This window comes from Rhamphochromis sp. 'chilingali' (assembly GCF_963969265.1).
Source record: "Rhamphochromis sp. 'chilingali' genome assembly, chromosome: 12".
NCBI classification, from domain to species: Eukaryota; Metazoa; Chordata; class Actinopteri; order Cichliformes; family Cichlidae; genus Rhamphochromis; species Rhamphochromis sp. 'chilingali'.
The window spans coordinates 29705404-29731286 of record NC_137939.1 but is presented as its reverse complement, the minus strand read 5'-3'; the positions used below and the strand labels follow the sequence as shown (position 1 = coordinate 29731286).

Sequence of the window (25883 nt, the reverse complement as noted above, 5' to 3'; positions counted from 1 at the left end):
CCTGAGGATATTGTTTCCCGGTAGCATGTGCATGTTGTTAAATAAATAAATAAATAAAAAGAGAAGTGATGTCATTGCTATTGACCACACGATTACCGTACACTATGTTCTGATGAATTTAAGCGTCACACTTTTTTCACACAATTAAACAAGAAGCACTCTGAGAGCACAAATATCCGCCAACACAGGTCCCTTTCTGGGCAGTATTTACTTTTATAGTAGTAAATGAATTATTGTATTATGGACATGTTCATTTTGTTTTCTTTGTTCTTTTTACATATACTTTAAGGAGTTTGTAGTGCAGTAAAAAGAAGCACACAGTAGAAGCTTTTGTTATTTGCTCTGTTGAAACCTATTTTAATATACCTGACATAATTTTGAGTATATTTATTTGTTATTTTTGTGGATATAGTAAATGTGTAGCATTAATTTTAATGTTTAGTAAAATTTGCTTACATTTTTAGTAAATATCAGGTGAATAAAGTTTTTGATCACAAATTCATTTTGTTTTTTTAATATATCTGTATATATTGGCAAAAAAGTCTTACAATATATTTTGTTTTCAAATCTTTGACAAATAAATAAATTAAGCTGACCTTGAAATTCTCAGTGAATGTAAGCCAAATTTGAATGGATTGTTGAAACCCCACTCTCCAAAAGTTGATTCATGTGGACGTAGCGTTTTCAGTGGCAGAAATGTTTCATCACTCATCCAAGTGACTTCTTCAGTCTCACCTGACTGCAGGTTTCCCCAAATCTTAAAAACAGTACATTCGCATAGTGACTGAAACCAGCCCACTGAAGGAACAATGGGCTGGGTGGTCAGTTCCTTCATCATGATTATGCAAATTCTCATGACCACTGATCAACAACCACTGACCAAACCACATTTTCTATAGTGCCATTATCAATCATATTATTAAATGGCAATGGGTGGCTGCATGTGGTAATGAGGATTTCTATGTGTCTGATCTCTTAGATGACATGTTTGCCTCATTTGACCAAGGTGAATTTCTCCCAAGGGAGACAATAAAGGCTAATCTAAGAATCCTCTGATTGACCAATCGACATAATCATAAACCAGGGGTCCCCAATCCTAGTCCGCGAGGGCCGGTGTCCCTGCAGGTTTTAGATCTCACCCTGGGTCAACACACCTGAATCACATGATTAGTTCATTACCAGGCCTCTGAAGAACTTCAAGACATGTTGAGAAGGTAATTTATCCATTTAAATCAGCTGTGATGGATCAAGGACACATCTAAAACCTGCAGGGACACCGGCCCTCGTGGACTGGGATTGGGGACCCCTGTCATAAACGACGAGCGTTTCAGAATCAGGGACACTGAACAGCTTAAGTGTTTGCAACATAATAGAGCACACTCACAGTATGGACAAAAAAAGAAAAAAAGTGGCTCATGAGCTGCTGTTTTGACAGCTGCTGTTTGAGTTTAAATAAATAAAAAAAGACTGTACAATATGTTCCAGTATGGTCAAACATCTTTACACAGCCATCTAGTTTTTTTGTTTTGTTTTTGTTTTGTTTTTCAGCAGTAATTCTATTGATTAACTTGAGCTGTCCTTTCCAAAGGTGGGAAGGAATAACTGAAAATCTTCAGTTTCTGCAAAATAACAGACGCAAACAGTTGCTGTTTTGATACTGGTGCGCAAAAGCAAAAAACAAAAACAAAACAAAACATTTTGAGTCACATTGGCAGCTCTTCAATCCAGACTGAAATTTTTAACATTTACATTTTAGATTTTTATCATAAAGCAATGGACTTAGGGGGAGAGAAGACAGGAGTTAATAATATGCATGATGAATGAGGGGAAAAGGAAAGAAATGCTCAGTGCATCACTGGAAGTTCCCCAGTCTGTAAGCTTTATCAAAAGGAAAAGCTTGCATTAATGTATATAAATCATGTGATTACATCTGATTGCCATGAGTATATTGTGTCGTATTTGGTGATCTTTTCATTTTGCAATCTAATTGGTTCAAGATTTTTTTAAAGGAAATAATTTTGACCTAATCCCTTCAATACACCGCCCAGGATTTTTTTAAATTATCATAACCGTAATTACAAAATCTCTCGAGTGACTAATCGTAACATTTCTGAACTTCCTGATTGCATCACAAATCCTCTGCAGAGTAAACGTCACGTCACGTCTCATACAATAAACCATGCAGGTGATTTAAAAAAAAAAAAAAAAAAAAAAAACTGATCCTACCCACAGACATCAAAAGCATCCATTGCTGATTAGTGTAGCACCTTAAATGCTGTATGTGGGTTCACATCTGTTATTTTTCTTTGTGTGTTATATTTGACGTGATTACTTATTGAACATTTTTCAGTTTTTGCAAATGTGCTCAATAGGTAAATAATTTCCTCATGTGCTCCGAGAGCCAGGAAAATAAGTTGTGCTCTCCAGCAGTGGATGGAAACTGTAGAGTATGGAGTTTCGAACTCACAAAGAGTGCAGGTGGGTGGGACACGAGGGAGGCGGAATAATTTCAGGATATCAAATCACTCACAGTAGGAGAGACTTCCTTGTTGAGCAGCCTAGAGTGCCTTTACGCTCATTAATACTTCCTCTTCCCCTTAAAAACGTGTCACATTCTCTCTCTTTTCCCCTTTCTTTGAATTACCGCTGTACATGCGTTGCATCATCTGAATGCAAACAAACAGGTCTGAGCAGAGGCGTTGACTGGGAGGAAATATGCAGGAAGTAGTGCAGCAGGAATGTTTTAGGAAAGCACAGCTTCCTTTTAGCACCATAACATTATTATTCAAAATTATTCAATGAGAAGAGGGATACCTCAGCGCAGGTAACTTCATAAATTTCCTGAATGAGTAAGCATTTATTGTGATCGTTTGGGCAAAAAGAACAATCGCCATAGGATAAATAATATATATCTAAATAAATTTAAGGGTCAAAACACGTTATCATGCGTAGCAGTTTTTATTATAATAAATATTGTATACAGTTTGAATGAAAAATACAGTGGTGAATACATTAAGTATTCATTGATTATTATGAATAAAAACAATAAATACAATAAATAAAAACTTTAATAAATATATCAAACCTTTCGGAAAGATCATTAAAATCGATAAATTATTAACTACAGAAAACTGCACTACAAACTGCGATCACTGTGATCAATTTAAAAGATGCTCAATACATTGAGTATTTAAAATACTGTGAGGTTCTACATGCATTTCTGAGTCGTTCCGTCTGTGTGGTGAGCCGGATCTCCAACTGAAAGGACGCGAGCGGTGAAGATGGAGAAGGAGAAGAGTCTGTCCAGAATGTAGTGACACAGATACGGCTTCTCCCACTCCGGAATTGTTACTTCTCCGACGGCTAGATCCTGCAGAATCAGACCGATCAGCAAGCATGCTGTATCAGTGCTGTTGTCAAAAGCAAATACTTTGATGACCAAACTTACCACTGCTCCCCATTCTCCCTTCGAATCAGCGCACTTCGTCACGTCAGTGTGCAGCTTATTTATCACTGGCACCACCTGGCTGGCAAACTCTGAGCACCTTTCAAATTCAGAAATCCTCCTCACCAGACTTCTGTAACGGTCAAGGACTTTGATGATCTTCCCAAAGCATGGCTAAGGACGAAGAATAGACAAAAAGGATTAGAAATCGCACCTAATCAGATAACATATCGTATTTTGAAGTCACAGATTTATGTCAATATCAGTTCAATTAAATTCATGTCACAGTTTATAATTCTTATAGGTGATATTACCAGAGATTCCTGTTTGAGGGTCCCAGGATCACACATGTCTTTTGAGTTCATCCACACAAGTAAGGTGCTAAATTGTATCTCTTCCCTCGTAACTAATCCCTTTCGTGCCTGCAGAACATTTGGAAACAGTCGGTATGAGCACATCGTGGTACAATGTAATGCATCTCCTGTGAGAAAACCTTTCATACTTTAAAACTAGACTTTTTAAATGTGTTTATTGCTTTGGCATCGTCTAAGCATGCGTTTGAGTGAGCAAAACATATTCCAAATGCGCAGTAAAAAGTTTGTTTTCCCCTCCACTAGTGGTTAAAAAGGAGAAATTAAGAAATAGCTTGGGAAAAAAATTGAACAACTCACCTCCAGAGATACATTTCTAGCAATTTTATTAAGTTCCAGCGAACTGGTCTGTACGTCAACGCAGGATTCTTGATGCCCGGCTGGAGCAGCAGACGCGGTGGAAAAAAACATTAAAGAGAGAACAGCAAAAGTAAAAGAGTGCGCCATGGTTAGTTAGTTAGTTGCCTCCTGCTGTGAGATCCTTTCTGTGAGAGAGGTGCTGGGACCTTAAATATCGTCTGTTAAAAAGAACTCGCCCCGTCTGAGTGTGATTTGAGAATGAGAGCGCGAGGGATGCTTTTAACTTGTGACTCAATGCAAATGCAGGGTTTCCCAAGGGCTTCCCTCTCAGGTGTGAGCCAATTAACTACGCAACAGGAAGACAGGAAACGCATTAGGTAATTCAGGTCGAATTCATTGGAAGAATGCGAAACTCCGATCATAACAATGATATTCGTCGGCTTGCAAAATCCACGTCTTTCCCTTTTTTAATTATTGAGTTGCTCTAATTACACATCATATGAAATTAGTCAGCGCCACCACAGTTTCATGCTTTACTGTTTGTGATAAGGCTACAAGCGAAAAAGGCCAACTCGCTTAAACATTTTCTAATCAAAGTTTCACATCGGGGCACAGTCATGCTGTTACCCTCAAAGGGAAAACTGCATTCACCGGTCACTTAACTGGGGACGCCTCACTCGTACCAGCCTTGTGCCTGCTGAAAGTGATTTGCGATTTTGTTGTTTCTAATATCTTTGCTCATGTTAATAAATGCCATGTATATATGTTAAATATATATGTTATATATAAAATAAAGAAGTTACCTGTTTTGCAAGTTTAGCTATTTGTGACTGCGTTGTTGTACAATACCTACTTTTTAGGTTTATGATCAACCAAGCCTTTTTGGGCACATAAAATATCTTTATATGAATTCCATATTGCCGCCCTCTTGGCAGGATCTCTCTTGAAAGAAGTATTTTAACATCAATTTCACTTTTTACCAGATAAATAAAAACAATATGTAAAACTAACTGGCTGGTGATAGGAATGTTCTTTTTGATTAAAAATGGCTTGATATCATTCATGAGAGATGTGTTTGGCATTTGTTTGACAGGTTATAGGACAACAACGTCATTTTTATTTTTATTTGCAGACTGTCACTCTTTGGCACAAGACCTGGTTGAGCCCTCCGTTGTGTGCCTTAAGCACAGTCTTAATTCTTCGTGTCAAACCTCAAGATGAAGGTGACATTTATCAGAGATTGTGGTTCATATCGGCATGATAGCATCAAATAGTTGTTGCGGCTGCTTAACCACGATGTGATTCTCCATCATCCCGAATCTCGACTTAGATCTGGTGGCTGTGGAGGCCATTTGAGTACAGTGAACTCACTGTCATGTTTCAGATAAGGCTGCTGCCATCAGCTATCAGAAGATGGGTACACGGTTAGCAAAAATACTCGGGTCGGCAGGCTGTGGGCTTTAAACCATGACGCTAAAGAGCCCAAGATGTCCCGCGCCGTATACAATACAATGAAAGAAAGACAAAAGAAAAAAATCCAGGTTAGCAACAATGTTATTCAGTCTGACAATGTTCATGTCTTCCCCTTTATGGGTCGCTTTAATCGTGTAATATCAAATCATTCACAATGACCACATTTTTCACTTATTATGTGCGAAAGATTACAAGGAAAAAGACACCAACTAAAGTCTTTCTAATCAAAGTTTCACATCTGGCGAGGAAGTGAGAGTAACCTTTGTATTTCAGAGCGATAACGAGGTGAGTTCTTATTGGGCAAACTTTCCGTTTGTGTCCATGATCTGCCCCTCTTCACTACCAGAGAAAAACCAAATAGTCTGTTTTTTTTCTGAGAAAGAAAAAGTTCAGGGAAGACATAAGATATACACTTCCTTTATCTTTCCCATTTCTGTTCAACGTTATTGCGAAAACACACAAACACTAATGATTTGGTCCTGCTATTACATTTACTGACCATCTATGTGTTTATTTGTCAATTAAAAAGCTTTGGTTAGAGACTTTATTTCAGATTAGCAGAAAAATGCATTAAGCTCCTACCTCTGTCAAATAGCTCATCCTCAGCTGATAGGATAAACACATATATGGCGTTTTTGTCCAATCAAGAAAGATTAACACGACAGAGGATCCGAAAATTGCGGGTCAACCATCTCTTTCACACACTCTCTGTTGCTTTGATGTTCTCGCTGCTATGGGAGATTTCCCCCTGAACAACGTCAACATACGCTGCTATGTAAACCCCTGGATCACGCACAGTCCCACTTCTGTGTGTCCTAGTTGTTGCTGGGATTAATCACTTCTAACTTGTGGCTGCGCAGTTAAACCACGCGATGCTATAGGCACTCACTGTGACACGACCAGGGGGAGAATATAAACTGAAACCAAGCTGATTAAACTTATGATATAGGGGAAATAAACAAGAGTGTGTTGGTGTAATCAAGGCGACCGTTATCATCATCATCATCATCATTATTATTATTATTATTATTATTACTTTTAACTGTAGGGGGAGGGAGAGGACATGCCAGAAAAGGTTTGAGAACCACTCAAAAATACGGCAAAGACATGACCAATAAAAGCATAAACGTTATAGCTCCTCACTTTAGGCTTGTGAGAAAACCATATTATGCACATAATTCTTATCACACTTTGTCCAGGAATAAAAGTCCAGAAAAAGCTCCTGCTCAGGTCGTTTATAGTCGGTTTGTGCTGTTATCAAATGGTGCAGTCCTCTTTGTTATTTTCAGTAGCAGCGAACAATTACTTTTATTATCCACACTAAATATTTCGTTTAGAAATAATTTGTATGGCAATAATTATTTATTAGAAAATATTGGAACACATCCGGTAGGTGCAGGTGTTTTACCAAGGCAGTAATCCAAGATTCAAAGATATTTAGTTTAATATGATTTTTTTTAAACAAAGAAAGAAAGAAAATCGGAGGGAGTTCTTGCATTTCACAGAGTTTGCAAGTGATGGATCATAAACTCGTACTTCCACAGTTTATCGACACATGCAGGTGAAACACCACGGATACCTTTCTGTAAAAAAGAAGAGCCATCATGGTTCCATCATAACAGTTTATATTAACTGCCACATTTGATTATTTCTGCGCCATTCATTTTAATATCTTCACTTTAATTTGATACAAATGCATATTTATTTAAATATATAATTTCTTTTAACACTCCACGTTGATTTCTGATCGACTTCACTATTCACTTTCTGTGATGGCAAGCTCCACAACTCACCACTAGTTGCTTCACTTTAGTTTACTCTGCAGTCAATACTTTAAATATATTTAACTTATTGTCCAATATATTTTTTCTTTATTAAATGTATTTTTCTCCATCACACCTTCCAAGGTTTATATGGACTGCGCACATATCAACACTGCAGGGCCAAAGTTCTGTTTTATGGTATAGTACAGCAGCTTTCTTTGGCTGAGTTACCTGGGGGTTCTGTTTCTCCTTTCCAGTTGGCAAAGGGTTTGGCAAAAGGTTTGGCAAAGGGCTGGGGGATCTGAAATACCGCTGACAGCCTCATTGGACTAAACCACATGCTTCATTGCCTCGGGGGTGTTTGGAGTTTGTTTAATTGTTTTGTGTTAATTGGTTATATGGCAACCACTTTGTTTTCCCCTTGTCTTTCATATAATTTAGCTAAGCCAGTAAGTTCCCTTGCGTCATTTCAGGTGACCAGTTTTTCTTATCTTTGTTTGAGATTTTGTTAGTGGTTATTTTGAGTTTAGTTTATTGAGTTGTCCTCTTTTATTGGTCTGCCTATTTAAGGTTTTGGCTTTGTCAATTATTTTTCATATTTTTGGATAGATAAAATCCAATTTTTGAATTAAACACATGTGTCCTATGCCTTGGTCCCTGACAAGCAGTATAAGAAATAAGCGTAAGAAATAAGAACTTTTGAAGCACAAGTAGTTCTTTAATCACCTCAATTACCCTACAAAGAGACAAGATTTATTTATTTATTTTAAATAAATGATTGCTTTTCCGTGGACACGAATTATCACTTTTCCCCTACGTCTTTAGTGTCACTGAACACGCTTTGTGGGTTGCGTCACCATGATAACATGATGATTCCCAAGTTTAAAACAAAGATTTAAAACTTGGGAATTTGTTGAATTTTAATATTCTCTAAGCCCAAGGTAGCATAGTTTTTAATTCCTAAATTTAAACAAGCGACATATTTTTAATTCATTGCGTAGTCGAATTGATACAAGCCATGTGTGAACATCTGTGTATGAGTCTAAATCCACCGCCTCCAACCTCATCATATGGAATTTTTGACATCATTTGGAAAATATTATTTTTATGTCGATGGACACAGATAAGAGTGGATTGATGAAAAGTCCCTCATCTTGGGGGAAAAGGCCATCAGTGAAGTGCTAAAGAATTATTTTAAACTAATCTTTACATTGAAGAAAATCGTGTTATAAACTCTGCTTTTTATGTTAGAAACAGCCCATGTTTAATAGCAAGGTTACATATATTTCACTGAATATAATTTACACATTTATCCCAGCTGTAGATAAAGAAATACCATATTTTGAATTATTATTAGCTGTTTTTAATATTGCAAATTTGATTTGACATAGCAAACGATAATTGAAACTATCAGGATGAGTAATCACTGGCAAATCCCAACGAAAAACAACCAAAACATGATGTTAACACTTTCATTGACTTCAATATGTTCATATTTCCAGAAATGCCTCATGCAATACAGCTACTGGCTTTGACTGGCTTTGTTTGTTAATGTTTGTTCATGACCTTATGATATAAAATTAGCCTGAATTGTCATTACACCCATGATGGCATGGAAATTTGAGTATAGAGAAAAAAAACCTTTTAATTGTCACCTTTCTGATGATGAAATAAACAATGCGTAATTTTAAAATTTCCCTTGAACTCTGGCATACCTTAATCTGATGGAGCGTTTTCGCAGTTACCATAGTGACCATAGTAACCCAACATTCACAGCTATGAGAAATTTAGAATCAATCAGTTAGTCTAACCCCGCTAATTGGATGTCTTATCACCGTGGGAAGAAGCCGGAGTACCCTCAAAGAAAACACGCAAACTCTATATAAAAGGAACCCGACCTGAGTCGAACTCAGGAACTCACAAACACACACGGGAGTTCACGGTGCATTCACGTATCATGCGGCGCTAGGGTTAGAGAGCTAGCCATACAAAGAGAATAATTGATGTTAGTATTAGATTAATATATATATTTTTAGCGCTGTCAAGTTAGCTGTCAAGATAACTGAGATGTTTGAAAACAACTCCAAAAGGACCTATAAATCTCATGTGCTTGTGTTTTTGTCAGTGAAAAACATAAACTATGAACTATGATTAATAAGATAATTTACTAGTGTTTTACTGAATGACTAGCTAAATCAACTTAAAGACTTAATGAATAGGCCTACTGTACTCTTAAAATGAAATGTGCGTCTGGCATAACAACGGAAGCCTACGCTCCAGCGCGGTTCCTAAACGCACCAGAGGTGCCCCGGAAACGTTTTCCAGTATCCGTGTGTTTGTTGTTGTGAATGAAGTGTGAGCATGGACACCTTTGCAGTTCAGGCTTAGGTAGGTGATGACCTTAAATCGGTATATTTTTAAGTTTAAGAAATGGGTGGGCCTGTTTAGTATTACAGGTATCGTACAGTTTAGCATGAACAATTCAGGTTAGCCACAACGCTGCTAACATTAGCTAATTTAGATACAGGACACAAACAGCGTTCAAACACGGCTGAATTAGACAATACTCTTGTGTGTGAGATATTTTATTTTACTTTTTAGATTATCTACCCTATTTATGTTTTAGAAATGGATACCAGAGAATCGTCTTTCGGGTCTTTCCCCCTGTTAGCTTACAAACGCGAACTCTAAAGCTACGTCAAAGCTAGCATCAAAGCTGCAGGATGTTTTTGCAGATTCTCAGTAATCCAGGTCATTGTAGTAGCGCCTGCTTTTAGGACTACTGGACTTCTTCTTAGGTTTTTTAAGATGTTTCACCTCTCATCCGAATTCCTTCTCCAACTCTAAAAGTATGATGGGATATTAAGTCAGTGTTAAGTCAAAGAAACAACCTCAGATTTTAACCAAAAAGAAATAAAACAAGACTACCGTCTTGGAAAAGGAAAAACTCGAAAGAACCTTCTCCAAGCCTAACATCCTAACATTAGAGCACTTCAGACCCAGCAACAAAAATACAAAGACAAACTGGTTCCAATCCAACACCTTAACATGACCCCGGTGTCACTATTAACATGCGTTGGCGTTTCTCTTTAGGTTGATTTAACTGAATCCATGATGAACTTTGACGGTCTTGACCCTGGGATGGGTGAATACTCAGCCAGCCTTCATGGAACTCTAGATGCAGGCCTGGAACCCTCCATGGACCCACACCTAAACCCAAAACTACTCCAGGGTGTGGAGCTATACCCAGAGGGACAGGCTGTGACCGTCCCGGAGCCTGTACACCTGATGGAGGGGATCTTTTCTGAGCTGCACAGTGTAGTTTCAGAAGTTGGCATCCCTGTCACTGCAACACATTTTGACCTGCAGGAGGAAATGCTCTGGATGGGAAACCACAGAGTGAGAACCAGAATTATATTGGAGGACAGATCGTTTCGTCAGCCGTTACACTTTGTAATATTCCTTTTTTGTGTTCTTTTAAGGGTCATGTAACATCATTCTTTGGACCAACAATGGCACGCTACTCTTCTTTCCAAGTCCACGCAACCGATGACATCCGACATATTCAGAGTTTGGAAACAGGCGTGCTGGTCCTCTCTAAATGCAACCTGAGATGTTACACTCGTGGAGGTCTCGTCATGTTTGATTATCCGTAAGAGTTTACTTTTACATTGATTGTTGATATGTTGCACAATATTGGTGAGAAATTAGAGAAAATACAACATTAAGTGTCCTGGTGAAGTTTTCTGCAAAAATACAGAAGAAACACTGTCAGTAGATATTATTGTGAATCCTACCTATCTTAAATAGGGGTGTGTTTTTCCTCTATGTTTTTGTGCTCATAGTGATTGTATATGACATGGAGATATGAAAATATTTTTACGGTTATGGAATTAATGGCCATTTTTGGTGCTTTGCAGGATGGAGGAAGGAGCTGATATGCACAGCCTCCTCATGACTGATAACAACACGCTGCTCATGGGTGGATTGCAAAACTATGTGGCTGAAGTTGACCTGAATACAGTCCAAGAAACTCAAAAAGTAAGACATCAGGCTTGCATTTATCAAGCCTGATATAAGCATAGACCACTGGCACAACATAGCACTTCACAGCGAGTGTCTGACTGTCTGCTGTTTTGGTTGTACTTCCAGTTCACAGTGGAGGTACCTGGAGTGGCAATAATGCGTCAGACCAATCGTTTCTTCTTCTGTGGACACACTTCTGGCAAAGTAAGTCTCATATGATTATATCAGTTTTGAAAAAATATATTTGTTTGTTTTACATGACTCTCACATTTACCCTTCGTTCAAAACAGGTGACCCTTCGTGACTTGCGTACCTTTAAGATGGAGCATGAGTTTGACGCATTTTCTGGCAGCTTGTCAGACTTTGATGTTCACGGAAACCTTCTGGCTGCATGTGGATTCTCCAGCCGAGGCCTGAATGGGTTGGCATGTGACCGTTTCCTCATGGTGTATGACCTCCGCATGATGCGTGCTGTAACCCCCCTTCAGGTGCATGTGGATCCCCTCTTCTTGCGCTTCATTCCTACCTACACGTCACGGCTTGCAATCCTCTCACAGACAGGTATGAACTAAAGAGTCTAGTCAATTTTAGAGTTCTTTAGTCTGATTGCTTGTTAGTTTCCTTGGTTTGTTTGGTCAACATAAGTGAAATACCAAGAAATACCAAGACGAAATTTCGTCATTACAGTCAAATGTATTTTTTTCTCTTTGTAACTATGGTATCATAAGTGAAAAGGGGTTGAGTCTTTTTCCCACCTGGAGTATGTTGTCCAGCTCTTAGTGCTATAGAAGAGTGTGCTCATGACACAAGCAATGTACACAATTATTTTCATTTTAATGCTGTACAGTGAGGCCAGCAAGAGCTGTTGTGGCATTCCTGATGTGTTTGTTCCTCTTTCCAGCTGTTGCACAGGACCTCATGCAATGACTGTATTTTTCTGGTCTTGTATGGTTTTAAGAGCTAAAGCAGAACACTTTGATGATAGGAGTCATCATTTAGTTTTTATATATTATCATTAGGAAAGTCAATAACAAAACTGACATCTGATAAGTAGTTTACCGCAGTCTCTTATGCTTCCAAAAACTGGTACATGTAGCCGGGCAACATGGTTATGTGGGGGTTAGCGCTAGTCCTGGGTATGAATCCGCCTTCTGGCCAGAGTTTGCATTCTCTGTGGCTCCCTCCTGCAGTTCAAAGACATGCAGTTAGTGGCATTAGGTTATCTGGTGATTCTCAGTTGACCATAGGTGTGAATGTGAGTGCAAATGGTTGTATGTCTCTCTGTGTTGGCCCTGCAACAGTCCGACAGCCTGTCATCCTATGATAGCTGGAATATGCTCCAGCCCCGCTGCCTCGTGATCCTGAATTGAAAGTGCAAGAGAGTGGATGGATGGTACATTTAGCTTCACTATAACCGCCTGTATTCTCTCTTTTTCCAGGTCAGTGCCAGTTCTGTGAGCCCACCGGCCTTGCCAACATGGCAGATATTTTTCACGTCAACACAGTGGGCCAGTTGCTCATGAGTTTTGACGTGTCAACAAGCAAACAAGCCTTAGCCTTTGGGGATTCAGGGGGATGTGTGCACCTTTGGTCCGATGCTCCAGAAGTTTCATTCAACGACTACTCACGGGAGACGGAATTTGCCCTGCCCTGCCTCGTGGACACACTGCCTCAGCTGGACTGGAATCACGACCTGCTGCCCCTCTCTCTGATCCCCATGCCGCTGACGAGCACTGAGCCTCTGCTGTCAGACTGGCCCACTGCCCTGGCTACACCCAGCCCCAGGTAACACAATTATTAACAGTATATACAAAACTGTTGTACTTAAATTAAAAACAAATAAGTCACCAAAAACTGAACTGAAACACACACTCTGGAAAGTAACTCGGATAGAAAACCAAACTGTTTTTGTCTTTAAAAGTTCATCAGGGTCACTATAGTTTATCTCAAATGAACTCCACATTACACTGTCACACTTCTCAAAATACAAAGAAATACATCAAAGGCAGAAAGTGGTTCCAAAAAATACACTATTGCCAAGACTTTAAGTTCCCAGCTGTTTTAGGAATTTATTTAGCCTCGGTGGAAAATTAAACTATAGGTTTATGACGTGTTTTTAAGAAATTTACATTTTCATCAGGAACCTGTGGGCTCGGGGCTGGATGCCACAGACAGAATAAGGAAGTTGGAAAGAATTGAGAGACAGAGTAAAGCATTGTTGACTTCAGTTTTTTAAGGATCGTTTTTCTTTACCAAAAAAAAAAGAAGAAAAAAAGTTTTTAAACAGTGTGGAGAAATATCAAACATTTTCAAGCTTTTCTGAATTTATATGGTAAAACCAAACCAGGAAAGAGAAGCTGGATCAGTGGAGATGTACGATCTCATGCATGACATAACTGTTCATACCATAAACGTATTACTTGACAATCTGGAAGTGGTTAATTTCTCTTCTCTGCAGTCATAGTTGATAACATTACCTATGAAAATGATGACATCTGTATTTGAAGCCATATATTACACACTTTATGTGAAGGGACAGAGACACGCCATATTTTATGACACTAATTAAAACATGTAAACTATGGCTTGAAATTGGTTGGATTTCGTGTTCAGATTTTGTAAAGTTTGTGATGCAGTTTTTTTTTGGTTTTTTTTTTTTTTGAACGAATATATTAATTTACTCCTGTTTCACTATTAAAGGCACTTCAGAATGAGAAGCATGGCTTGTAGCTGCCCCTTCCCCCTTTTCCCCTTAACTGCTTTACAATCTAAAACGTGTGGGGTTTTTTTTTTTGGTTTTTGTTTTTTTCTTCTTTTTTTTTTAAACAGACGAGCCCCTCCGGTGGACCCAGAAATCCTCCGCACTATGAAAACTGTTGGCTTCATTGGTTACGCAGCAAATCCTCGTACCCGCCCCAGGAACCAGGCATGTGAAGAACTTGGTTATGCTAATTTAAATGGGGAAAAAAGATTTTTAATTGTCCTTCTTCACAAAATCCTAACAATCTTTCTATTTTAAGGTTGAAAACCAGTTAAACACATGGTTTTTAACATAATTTAACATTTTTTTGTGGTCCCTGTTTTGGTTTCAGGTTCCTTATAAGATTAAAGATGTGGAGCCTGATTATGATAATTACAACCAGGTCCCTGAGTCACCAATAGGACGTGATGAAGAGCCACATCTTTACATGGTGCCCAAAAAGTATAGAAAGGTTGGACTTTATTTCATTCTCGTTCTCATATAGAGATGAGATTTATTGTTGACGTATCACAATCTATAAAGTTTTACTGTAAATTTAGATTTCCAAAACACGTGATGAAGATGTCTTTGTTCTGCTTCAGGTCACAATTAAATACTCTAAACTTGGATTGGAGGACTTTGACTTCAAACATTACAACAGGACCTTGTTTGCTGGCCTGGAGCCACACATTCCCAATGCCTACTGTAACTGCATGATCCAGGTAAGAGACTGAAGATTTACAATGTGTTTGGTAAAAATTTATTTTTTTGATATGAGACATCATCAAGAGTTGCTCTCTGGTTTTTTGTCTTAGGTGTTATATTTCCTGGAGCCGATTCGCTGCCTTGTTCAGAATCATTTGTGCCAGAAAGAGTTTTGTTTGGCCTGTGAGCTCGGCTTCCTCTTTCACATGTTAGATTTGTCACGAGGAGATCCATGTCAGGTAAGTTTTTTCATTCATTTCTCTGAAATAACGATTCAGCCTCTTGGGAAATACAGAACCCTTAAATTGAATCCTCATTTCTTTGCAACTGGACAATAATTTATTATGTAGCTTTCCCAAAGTACCATCTCCTATCATCTTCTTCAAGGCCAGTAACTTCCTCAGAGCATTTCGAACCATCCCTGAAGCCTCGGCGTTGGGCCTGATCCTCTCAGACTCGGACGAGCAAACGGGGAAGGCTAGGCTTGGTCGCTTAATCCAAAGTTGGAATCGTTTCATCCTCACCCAGCTTCACCAGGAGACACAGGAGCAGGAGGGTCCGCAAGCCTACAGAGGTGCTAGCAGCAGGTATAATACATCAGTCTGGATGTGTTCTAGGCTGCTTAGAGAAAGAGCCCTGGGTCTGTGGGTTTCCTCTGGAGCTGGTGTTTCTTCCATCCTTAACATGGTTACTTTACACTTCCCGTCACTGTGGCCTTGGCCAAAGCACACACATATGGGTGTTGTGCCTGGGGACCAATGCTTGGAAATAGTTCAATTGTTATGTTGTCATTATCCTTTGAGAAATTCTCTTTCTGAGTGTGGTGATTGTTCGATAGAGACAACCACATCAAAAAAGGCATCACAATTACAGACATAATTACATACATCTAACAATTAAGTGACAGTAACATTACAAAACACCTCATATCACCTGGATTTATTTAACATCCAGTTTATTGTTACGTGAGACTGTATAAAAGATCAGACGAGTACCTTGACAGGAACTTGTACCTCTGTTGAGAGAAAGTGAATCATTTGCAGGATTCCTTACTCTTTCCCCACCGCTAGTCACTCACAGAGCAAAAACTGCTCTGAGTCTAGAAAGCCCTGCAGTCTTACTGAACATATTTCCAGTCTTATTAAGTTTGTTTATAAAAGTAGAAACCGTTTAAAAGATAACATCTGCGTAACAAATGTGACTGCTCTGTGTTTGTGTTGCAGTTGTCTGGGCTCCTCTAGTGAGTCTGTCATTGGAAAGCTGTTTGGTTGTGAAGTTGAGAACAGTAGTTTGTGTCGCTGTGGCAAAGAAACGGTCCGCTCCTCCCTCACGCTGCTCTTCACCATGCATTACCCCGAGCAGAACACTCAAGGTCAGTTTGAGAGCACTGAGGTGTGCATTTCACACTCATAATATCTCCTCTTTCTTACACGTGTATATATATATCATATGCTTACATTTAAAAATAATAATAATAATGATAATTTTATCTTATCAGTTTCCAATATATGTTTTTTTTAATCCTGTATTTAGAAATTTAATTATCTTCCTCTGTATATCCTTTTCCAGAGCTACTATATTTTATTGTTCTGTATTTGTAGCTTTAAATATTTGAATGTCCTCCATTACAGATGGGTAGTTTTAATGTTGAGTGAGCAGTAGGCTATATCTGTTACCAGTATATTCATTTGACTCTGATATTTTTCAGAAAAAACAATAAAGGAGTATGACTTTGCTGAGATCCTGAAGAAAAGCATCTGCCTGGAGCAGAGCACTCAGGCATGGTGTGAAAACTGTGAGAAGTATCAGCCCACAGTGAGTTACAGCTTTTATTCACTCATATTGTCAATACATAACAGATTGTTAGCCGTGCTGCAGAGTGATAGTGTGTTTGTGTTACACTGTAGGTGCAGACACGAAACATTCGATGTCTACCAGATGTTTTGGTGATAAACTGTGAGGTGAACAGTGCTAAAGAGGCTGAATTCTGGAAGGTTCAGGCCGAGGTAAGCGACATTGATTCTGTCATTAAAAAGATAAAAATTAAAACCAAGATGGTCTTCTTCAACTTGTTATTAATTACATGAATGTTTTTTATAGTATGCTTTCAATAAAGCCAAGCAGAAAGAGAAACCAGCAAAACCTAAAGAACCACCTCCCATGCCCACTGAGTGGTGCTTAGAGTAAGTAGAGTAAGACCCCTTTTCATTTTAAAGAAATAGTCACACACACACACACACACACACACACACACACACACACACACACACACACACACACACACACACACACACACACACAGCTGTACATTGGAAGGAGCACTTTGAGAAGCCTTAGGGGTGTCAAACATAAGGTTTGGAGGCCTTAGTTGGGCCAGAATGAGCTTGACAAAGACTCCAATCTGGTCCGGTAGACAACTTTGGAAAAATGAAGGTAGGTATAAATTATTGGACTTTTAACTGTGTTTGTTGTGTTATAGTTTTTCCTCCCGATAAAGACCTTCCCCTGTGTCCATTCATACTACACCAAAGTAGTGAGGATTGGATAAACAATTAAATGACAGAAAAGTTTCAGTAGGAAAAAAAGAAACATCAAATATGGGACAGTCTTTTGGCACTGAGCTATCAGATCTTTTTCTGTAATTTTCTACATTGATCATGGAGAAAAACTGAAATGTGCTGTTGAAATTGCACTTCTTTATCTTAAATTGTGATTAAATATGTTGTTGAACTTTACACTTTAAACTTTGTGCAGTGGGGAGGAGATTTGCGGTATGGAGGGCATCACCTTTGACACTCGCACAGAGGATCTGCGGCACATCTGGATCCCCGCCACTCTCAAGATGTCCATCAGCAAAAGTCAAGGACTAGAGATCAGCAGGTGGTCTGAGACCGAGGAGGTGAGGCCTTTAGAGCTTCTTGAGCTAACAATAATTTGAAATAATTTCAGTCTGTAATTTTCCTCCCTGTCCACTCACTGCAGTATCCCTGAGCAGTAAATCTGCTGGCCACACTTAGACATTGTTTTATTGAGCAACTTTGCTGCACTTTTTTCCCCATTACATTTAGTAAGACATCTTTATTCTTTCTTTGTTAAATTTATATCTCTTATTTTGTTTTACTGTACACACACACTTCATTATATTATATATTATGTAACTTTTTATATAGTTTTTTTACAACCCCTGACAAACTGACACCTTATTGATGAGAGAGGGATTTGCACATCCCTTTGATCCAGGGATCTGTTTCATGTTCCAAGGCTAACTGCTATCAGGGCAGGGATAAGAGACTAAGAGAGATGTAGAAAATCCACATTGCCGGGCACTGAGCGGGGCAAAACCTGTAAACAGATCTGCCCCTCTATGGACCCACCACATGCAGGGAGAGACGCTGGGCTCAGGTGCAGTGTGACCTGGGTATCAAGGTATCAAGAAAAGACAGGGGCTTGGATATGTTGACTCGAAGCATCACTGTCTGTTCATTGGGATGTGGAATGTTCCCTCACTGGTGTGGAAGAAACCTGAATTAGTGCAGATGTAGCTGGGGTGGGTATCTGCTTTGGGAAGCTCAGAATAGCATCCCTTTTTTTTGGTTCTGCGGGCTTCATCTGAGTGAGACTGTTAGCATGTACTGGTGTGGTTTGCAGTCAAGTGGGAAACAGCTGGTATAAGCACCTCCAAGTCACCTATGGTTATTACCAAAAGTGTTAGTTGAGGTGAATGGGTGTAGTCCGGGATGTCTCAGAAACCATTGAAAACATTATATATCTCATCTGGCCTGCTCTCCCATCTGGGGACTTCAGGAGTAACTGGAGAGTATTAGGGGAAAATCTCTGGAATAACCTGCTGCCATATTATTATTTTTTATATATAGCATTTAGCTATATTTTATTTCAATTTTTAGATAATTTTAAACCATTATTGTCTTTAACTTAAGAGTTTTAGATCTCTAACCCCTGTATTTATTTTACTTCATTTTTTTTTCTGTTCATTTGTGCTCCTTTCTGTTTTGGTTTTTTTTAAACAAAAACAGAAAGATTAGAGTTTGAGTTACTGAGATATTCTATTTTAACGGTTATTTATCTTAAATTGGGTGTACTGTTTTGGCTGCTGTAACAGCATGTGGTTAAAAAAAAAAGTTTATCTTCTCTTTATCTCGTACTTTATCTGTTACTAGTTAAGTGCTGCTGAAGAGGCGGAGGGAGCTTCTCTGTATGACTTGGTGGTCACGGTGCCGCACATCCTGGATGCTCGCACAGGTGGTAATCTGGTTGCACACATTAAAGTGGGTGAGACCTACCATCAAAGAAAAGAGGTGCGTTAGTCTTAGATAAGAAATTGCAGTCTGAGATAAACTCACTTTGAAAAGTTACATTTTTAACATTTAAAATGATTTTATTATTTCAGGGAGTCACACACCAGCAGTGGTACCTTTTCAATGACTTCCTCATTGAACCGATTGATAAAGTAAGGATTTTACTGCTTATTTATTTTTGCTAATGTAAACGTGTGCAGTCACCTAAAGCTATTTATTATTTTATCTGTTGATTTATTGTTTTTGTTTTCAGACTGAGGCTGCACAGTTTGATGTGAGCTGGAAAGTGCCAGCCATTCTGTATTACGCTAAGAGAAACTACCACACCAAATACGACCTCCGCAGTAAGTTTCAGCATAATAAATCTGAAGGTTTTCTTTTTATTGATCTAACTGCTCATGCTCTGCTGTTTGCCTCAGTTAAAAATCCCATAGATGCTAGCGTGCTGCTCACAGAGGCGTCACTGGCTCGGAAGCAGAGGAAGACACATGCCACTTTTATCCCTCTCATGGTCAGTGAGATGCCGCAGGCTGGTGATCTGGTGGGGCTGGACGCTGAGTTTGTAACACTCAATCAGGTAACTCTAACCACAATACCACTGTGTGAAGTAGGGCTGCCACGATTTGTCGACTAGTCACGATTACGTCGACTATCAAAATCGTCGACGACTGATTTAATAGTCGACGCGTCGTTTGAAGCTTTGTAAGAGGAATAAGTGGCAGGATTTAAGAGTGTAATAACGGACTGAAACAGAAGATGGCAGCATTGCATGTACAAGGATGTCAGCTACCGTTAAACCCCGAAGAAGAAGAAGAAGAAGCAGCAGCTGTGTCCCAGAATTCATAGCGCAGCCCAGCTCAGTTTCCAACAATGGCGGCAGCTAGTTAGTTTTAATATTACTCTTATTATTCTTTCTGGGTCACAAAATAAACGTTTAACATATTTTCAGGTGAGAATGTAGCTGTGTAAACCTCAAATATCTGCTCAGTTTACCAGGACACCACATATTTTCAAAAGCGCTCCGACGTTTTCAGAGACGTCTGTTACCCACTAGCTCGTTAGCGAGCCGGGGGCTAGGCTCACTAGCGCCCTGAGAACACCGGACTCCCCGCAAATCGTTTTCAAACCCACCGCCGTCTTTCGCTACTCAGGTTAAATATATATGAGTCACTTAGATAACTTAAAATGTTATTGTTTGGCTTTTTTTTTTAGTATTTTATTTGTTCCTGAGTAAATCAGTTTGTCTGAGATTAAATTTATAGTTTTTACACAGCTGAATAAACGTCAAGCAGACAGCTGATTATCAGAAGTGTGAGATGCTCCAGAATTTACTCCAGTGTCCTGTTATATTTTAGATAGCAAGGAGTTTATTAAACTTCACCGAAACAATCTGCAAATTTCATTAAAATTTAATAAACTATCATCTTGTCTTTATTTTTAGTTAGCACAGACCTTACACACTTAAAGCTGTAAGCTAATGATAGTTATATAAAAGCAGATGCTGCTGGTGCAATAAGCTGTAGTTTTACGTCTAATGGATGATGATCTGATTAGTCGACTAATCGCAAAAATAATCGGTGACTAGTCGACTATCAAAATAATCGTTTGTGGCAGCCCTAGTGTGAATACATTACCCTGTAAAACACTTGTAACCACATTAATCGGGTTGTCGTTGCTTGCTTTACCGTATTAAAAGATCCTTCCTCTTCATTCCGCATACTTCTGCTTTGTGTGGCTTTGAATTTTTTTTCTGATTTTGGATGAATTTAATTCAAAACCCATTCAAGTTTTATCCACCCACTCCATTACAACATTCCCCATCTTAAAGGAGAACTATTCTAACCATAATGCACTGGTGTTAACTTGAAACTGAAAATAATATATTGTGTGGGATTTCAAAGGAGTGAAATTGCCAGATATTTGTCACATTGTTTTGTGGTTAGTGTAAACACTTTGATAATAAAGAGGAATCCATGGGATTAAACCACTTCTGCTTTTCCTGTAGCAGTGTGACTTCAAAGCGCAGTGTACTCTTTGAAGTTTTTGTTTGGAGTTGTTTACCTGCGAAAAGCTGACAATAAAGTCTACACAAATCTCCATGACATGGAAATTTACAGTGACCTGGAGACATCAGGCCCTTTTTAATCATGATCTGATTATGATTTGTATCGTCTTATGTTAAACCAAATAACTAAAAAAAAAATTGCTTCCAGGTTGAAATCTATAACACTAAATATTAAGTATTACCTGTAGCTGATGACCTGGTTATGAGGAAAAAGTGTTACAGAAAGAATAGGATTAGAAATGAGTTCATCAGAGGGGCTGCTCAGCCACGACAAAGTTAGACAGGCAAGACTGAGGTGGTTTGGACATGTGCAGAGGAGGGATGGTGGATATATTGGACAGCCTGGTGGAAAAGAGGAAGGCCACAGAGGTGGTTTATGGATGTAGTGAAGGAAGACATGGTGGGTGTTATGGGTAGGGTGAGATGGAGGTGACCCCTAAAGCCTGCCGATTGAAGAAGAAGGTGGGAAGACATAATCTTTCATGATAAAAAAATATTATAGACATTTACAGGGAGCTCTTTGTCACAACAGACTGGTCATAATGGTTAACTCATGAAACTAATCCAGGTGTCCAGTTAATAAGGTTAGTAATCTGTGCTCTCCTAGGTTAGACTGTGTTAAATGGAATGCTTTTTACCCATAAGCAGTAAAAAGCTGATGTATTATCGTGAAAAGGTACTGGGTTCGAGTCCACTGACAACCTGGAGTCTTTCTAAAGTAATCTTGTTGTTATTAAACCCAACTCTTTAATGTGTGCGTCTGCAGGAAGAAGCAGAGCTACGCAGTGATGGCACCAAATCAACCATTAAGCCCAGTCAGATGTCTGTGGCCAGGATCACCTGTGTGAGGGGTCAGGGGCCCAACGAGGGGGTCCCCTTCATCGATGACTACATCTCCACTCAGGAGCAGGTGAGAAGCTGCAGAGAGTATGATTACATAATGTTTAAAGGATCCACCTGCTAACTGGTCAATTTGTTCTTCCAGGTGGTCGACTATTTGACACAATACTCTGGCATCAAACCTGGAGACCTGGATGCCAAAATATCGTCTAAGCATCTGACCACTCTGAAGTCAACCTACCTAAAGTTGCGCTTCCTCATTGACACAGGAGTTCGCTTTGTAGGTCACGGCCTACAGAAAGATTTTCGTGTCATCAACTTACTGGTATGTTGTTGCTATAAACTAGTGTGTATAATTTAGAGCTCAGTAAAGTCAAATTTAGTCATCTCACAACTTTTAGAGTGATTAGATGTGATTTTTAAGGTTTTTCTTTTGTTTTTTAAGGTTCCAAAAGATCAAGTTGTTGATACTGTCCATCTCTTCCATTTGCCCCGCAAGAGGATGATTTCTCTTAGATTTCTTGCCTGGTATTTTCTCGGTAAGTCAAGGTTAAAATATAGAGCTTACTGTAAAAACAAACAAATCAAAAAATGTACAAAAAACAAAGGTTAGTAGTTAACACATTTGGCGATGCCGTGGTGCAAGGGACCAGCTGACATTAGCATTTTCTACAAAAGCCCATGAGCCTTACCTGCAACTCACGTCTATGTACAGCATTAAAGTCTTTGCATTCAATGATCTTCAGACATACAGATGAATGCCTCAAAAAATAATCCTGTACTTTTTATTTAATTAAATTAACTAATTCAAATATGTGTGAGTTTTCCTTTAAATCTTGAAGTCTTAAACCAACCAATCAAAAAATTAATAAATTAATAAATAAAATCACAACTTCCAACATACACACAGTGTAAAAAAATCCCAGATGGTAGCAGATTACAGTACACTGATGTATGAGTGTCAGAGACCTTTCTGTCAAGGTTATAGACACATTTCAAGCTGAAACACTTAAAAATGTATAAAGATAATCATTTTATTTCACTCGTTATCAATAAATGTAATTCTCTTCTGAAATCTGAAGATAACAGTTTACCTTAACTCATTTCTGATTGTTTTCTTCTTGATGTCCACAGACCTCAACATCCAGGGGGAAACCCATGACAGCATAGAGGATGCACGCACTGCCCTGCAGCTGTACAGGAAGTACCTGGAGCTGAGTCATGGCGGCGGGAATGATGAAGTGAGGAAGGTCCTTAAGGGACTCTATGAAAAAGGGCGCCAACTGGACTGGAAAGTCCCGGAATCGGACACAGGAGATGGTCAAGGTAGCCCAAAAAGTACGAGACTGCGCTGAAGTAGACGCAGACTGATTTTGACGTCGTGTGAGTTTAGATGACAGGGGTTAATGAGAGACATTGTGAATGGATTGAATGCACTCTCCTTCCTTCCACAGGTGCTGCTGTGTTTCCCTCTGTGATGGGGCTGTGAGCAACACCGTGACCGGGAGATTCTCTTGCTTATTTTCTTCAGATGTGTCACATTTTATACTCGTTTGCTTTGTGTACAGTTTTCATGCAGGTATGTCTGCATCTGTAAACAGACTGAGTCAGTGACTGATCATTTTTAGTCATGAATAAATTTGGGCTTTTTAGGTCAAAGGTTTTCAAAAAAATTGGTTTGTATTTTATCTTTTTGAAACATTAAATAAAAAAGATTTTTGTTGCTGTAAACGAACGCATCCTGAGCGTGTAAGATGCTTTTTTTATACCGGGAAGTGGGAAATGTACCGTAGTTTTCGGGTCATAAGCCGCTACTTGTGAACACTGCGGCTTATACTGACGTGCGGCTAATGCATTTTTTTTTTTTTCATGTGGCCAAAAACATTTTGCCTGGTAACAGTAGACCAATAAAATTGATAAGTAGTGTATATATACGGTATATATTTTTACCGGTTGTTAAGAGATGTTTTAATGTTGTTTGTGCACTGTTCCGTAAAAAAACCATAAGCAACGTAATTTGTGTGTTACTGATACGTACGTATACTTAAAGGTAGCCGTGTTACAGGCGCTGTTCGAGGAAAAAAAGCATTTGCAGTATGTATTTTTGTATGTTACCATAACGTTTATGTTACCTTACGGATTAAATTAAACTTTAAAAATCCTCACATGTAATATTTCTGTGTAAATATCTTTTATTACAAGTGAATTAAAATCCGGTGCGGCCTGTACAAGTATGAAATTGATTTTCTTTCTAAAATTAGAGCATGCGGCTTTTAATCAGGTGCGCTCTGTAGTCCGGGAATTACGGTACATGAATACGTGTCAATCTTGATTAAAATCGAATAACCCAAACTCTGTGACTGTTCAGAGAAATCTATTTACATCTAACAATGACTTTAGTTTGGTCTTTTCCCTATCCTTCTGTGAAATCTGCTATCATTGTTAATTTTCCAGGTAACTTCTGGAAAATAATTTAAATGATTTCTTACAAATCTCAATGCAGAACTATTTTTTCTTTTCCTGTTTTAGTACAGTTTGTTCTGCTAAAGTATGAAAAAATGTATTCAAATGCAACTGTGACCAGAGAGCATTTCCAAACACAATGGATCACTGAAGTTAGTCAATACCAATAAGCTAAAACTACATTACATCACATCTGGCCCCTCCACCTTTTTGTCTGGATTTGTCAGAATTAGTTGTGATTTAAATAAAGTGAAGTTTCATTGCCTTTGTTCCCTCATGCAGAAAAAAACAAAAAGGGTACCCTGTCTAGTTGGACTCCTTTTCAAGTTTCAGACGTGTGTTGTGTTAGCTGATCTACTACAGAAACATCTTCCCTCTAAACTTCTCGTTTTTTAAACAAACCAAGACCTGGAAGCATCAGATATTTTAACAGCAGTTACTGGAAAACTGATTTGTAGATTGTTTTTGCTGTTACATTAAATTCAATTCTATTTTATTTTTTCAGTGCCAAATCACAACAACAGTCGCCTCAAGGCGCTTTATGTTGTAAGGTAGACCCTATAGTAATGCATACAGAGAAAAACCCAACAATCATATGACCCCCTATGAGCTTTTCCAACAGTGGGAAGGAAAAGCTCCCTTTTAACAGGAAGAACCCTCTGGCAGAACCAGGCTCGTGAACGGTTGGGGGAGAGAGAGAAGAAAAACATGCTGTGGAAGAGAGCCAGAGATGAATAACAAGTGTGATTCAGTGCAAAGAGGTGTATAAACATGTAGTGAGTGAGAAAGGTGACTGAAAAAGAAATACTCGTGCATCATGGGAATCCCCCAGCAGCCTACATCTATTGCAGCATAACTATAGAAGGATTCAGGGTCACCTGGTCCAGCCCTAAGTTTGAAGCCTAATCTTGAAAGTAGAGATAGTGTCTGTCTCCCGAATCCAAGTTGGAAGCTGGTTCCACAGAAGAGGGGCCTGAAGGCTGAAGGCTCTGCTTCCCATTCTACTTTTAAATACTCTAGGAACAACAAGTTAGCCTGCAGGGCAAGAGCGAAGTGCTCTAATGGGGTGATATAGTACTACAAGGTCATTAAGATAAGATGGGACCTGATTATTTAAGACCTTGTGTGTGAGGAGCAGGATTTTGAATCCAATTCTGGGTTTAACAGGGAGCCAATGAAGGGAAGCCAATATAGGAGAAATATGCTCTCTCTTTCTAGTCCCTGTCAGTACTCTTGCTGCAGCATTGAAAAGACATTTTATTCTTTATTTACCGTCACATGTACTTTGAGAATTGAATGCATGTATTAAACATGTCCAAAGTATTACATAATGAGGCTGGTGTATATAGGCTTAATCTCTGTGAATCAAAAGTTGA

General features: G+C 38.9%; 2 protein-coding genes across 3 annotated transcripts; one reads left to right on the top strand and one right to left on the bottom strand.

The window, feature by feature from the left end:
* Window positions 1-2951: 2951 nt before the first annotated feature.
* On the bottom strand, window positions 2952-4350 carry LOC308407028 (uncharacterized protein). The gene is made up of 4 exons (XM_080898408.1): window positions 4117-4350; window positions 3760-3867; window positions 3449-3619; window positions 2952-3370 (listed from the first exon to the last, which is right to left on the bottom strand). Exons 1-4 carry the CDS (start codon window positions 4261-4263, stop codon window positions 3209-3211), a joined length of 588 nt encoding a protein of 195 aa, XP_080754534.1. The 5' UTR covers window positions 4264-4350; the 3' UTR covers window positions 2952-3208.
* A 5300-nt stretch (window positions 4351-9650) lies between these two features.
* Window positions 9651-24392, top strand: pan2 (poly(A) specific ribonuclease subunit PAN2). 2 transcript variants are annotated; one of them, XM_080898398.1, is made up of 26 exons: window positions 9651-9740; window positions 10446-10751; window positions 10835-11004; window positions 11273-11393; window positions 11505-11582; window positions 11669-11939; window positions 12818-13163; window positions 14208-14304; window positions 14471-14590; window positions 14721-14840; window positions 14934-15062; window positions 15211-15410; window positions 16047-16195; window positions 16532-16638; window positions 16731-16829; window positions 16924-17006; window positions 17578-17722; window positions 19002-19139; window positions 19232-19291; window positions 19393-19483; window positions 19559-19716; window positions 21971-22114; window positions 22190-22369; window positions 22490-22583; window positions 23179-23370; window positions 23499-24392. In XM_080898398.1, exons 2-26 carry the CDS (start codon window positions 10464-10466, stop codon window positions 23531-23533), a joined length of 3615 nt encoding a protein of 1204 aa, XP_080754524.1. In that variant the 5' UTR covers window positions 9651-9740; window positions 10446-10463; the 3' UTR covers window positions 23534-24392. The 2 variants fall into 2 exon arrangements, with proteins under 2 accessions (XP_080754524.1, XP_080754523.1); XM_080898397.1 differs by having other exon boundaries at window positions 23179-23382.
* The last annotated feature ends 1491 nt before the right edge of the window (window positions 24393-25883 follow it).

What these genes read in the sequence shown, in the direction of transcription:
- pan2 (XM_080898397.1), top strand. Translation starts at nt 10,464, where the DNA reads ATGATGAACTTTGACGGTCTTGACCCTGGGATGGGTGAATACTCAGCC. An exon ending in ACTGTAACTGCATGATCCAG is followed by an intron (nt 14,841 to 14,933) that starts GTAAGAGACTGA and finishes TTTTTGTCTTAG; the next exon opens with GTGTTATATTTCCTGGAGCC. An exon ending in CCCACTGAGTGGTGCTTAGA is followed by an intron (nt 17,007 to 17,577) that starts GTAAGTAGAGTA and finishes AACTTTGTGCAG; the next exon opens with TGGGGAGGAGATTTGCGGTA.
- LOC308407028 (XM_080898408.1), bottom strand. Translation starts at nt 4,263, where the DNA reads ATGGCGCACTCTTTTACTTTTGCTGTTCTCTCTTTAATGTTTTTTTCC. An exon ending in CCCTCAAACAGGAATCTCTG is followed by an intron (nt 3,620 to 3,759) that starts GTAATATCACCT and finishes CTTCGTCCTTAG; the next exon opens with CCATGCTTTGGGAAGATCAT. An exon ending in AGGGAGAATGGGGAGCAGTG is followed by an intron (nt 3,371 to 3,448) that starts GTAAGTTTGGTC and finishes CTGATTCTGCAG; the next exon opens with GATCTAGCCGTCGGAGAAGT.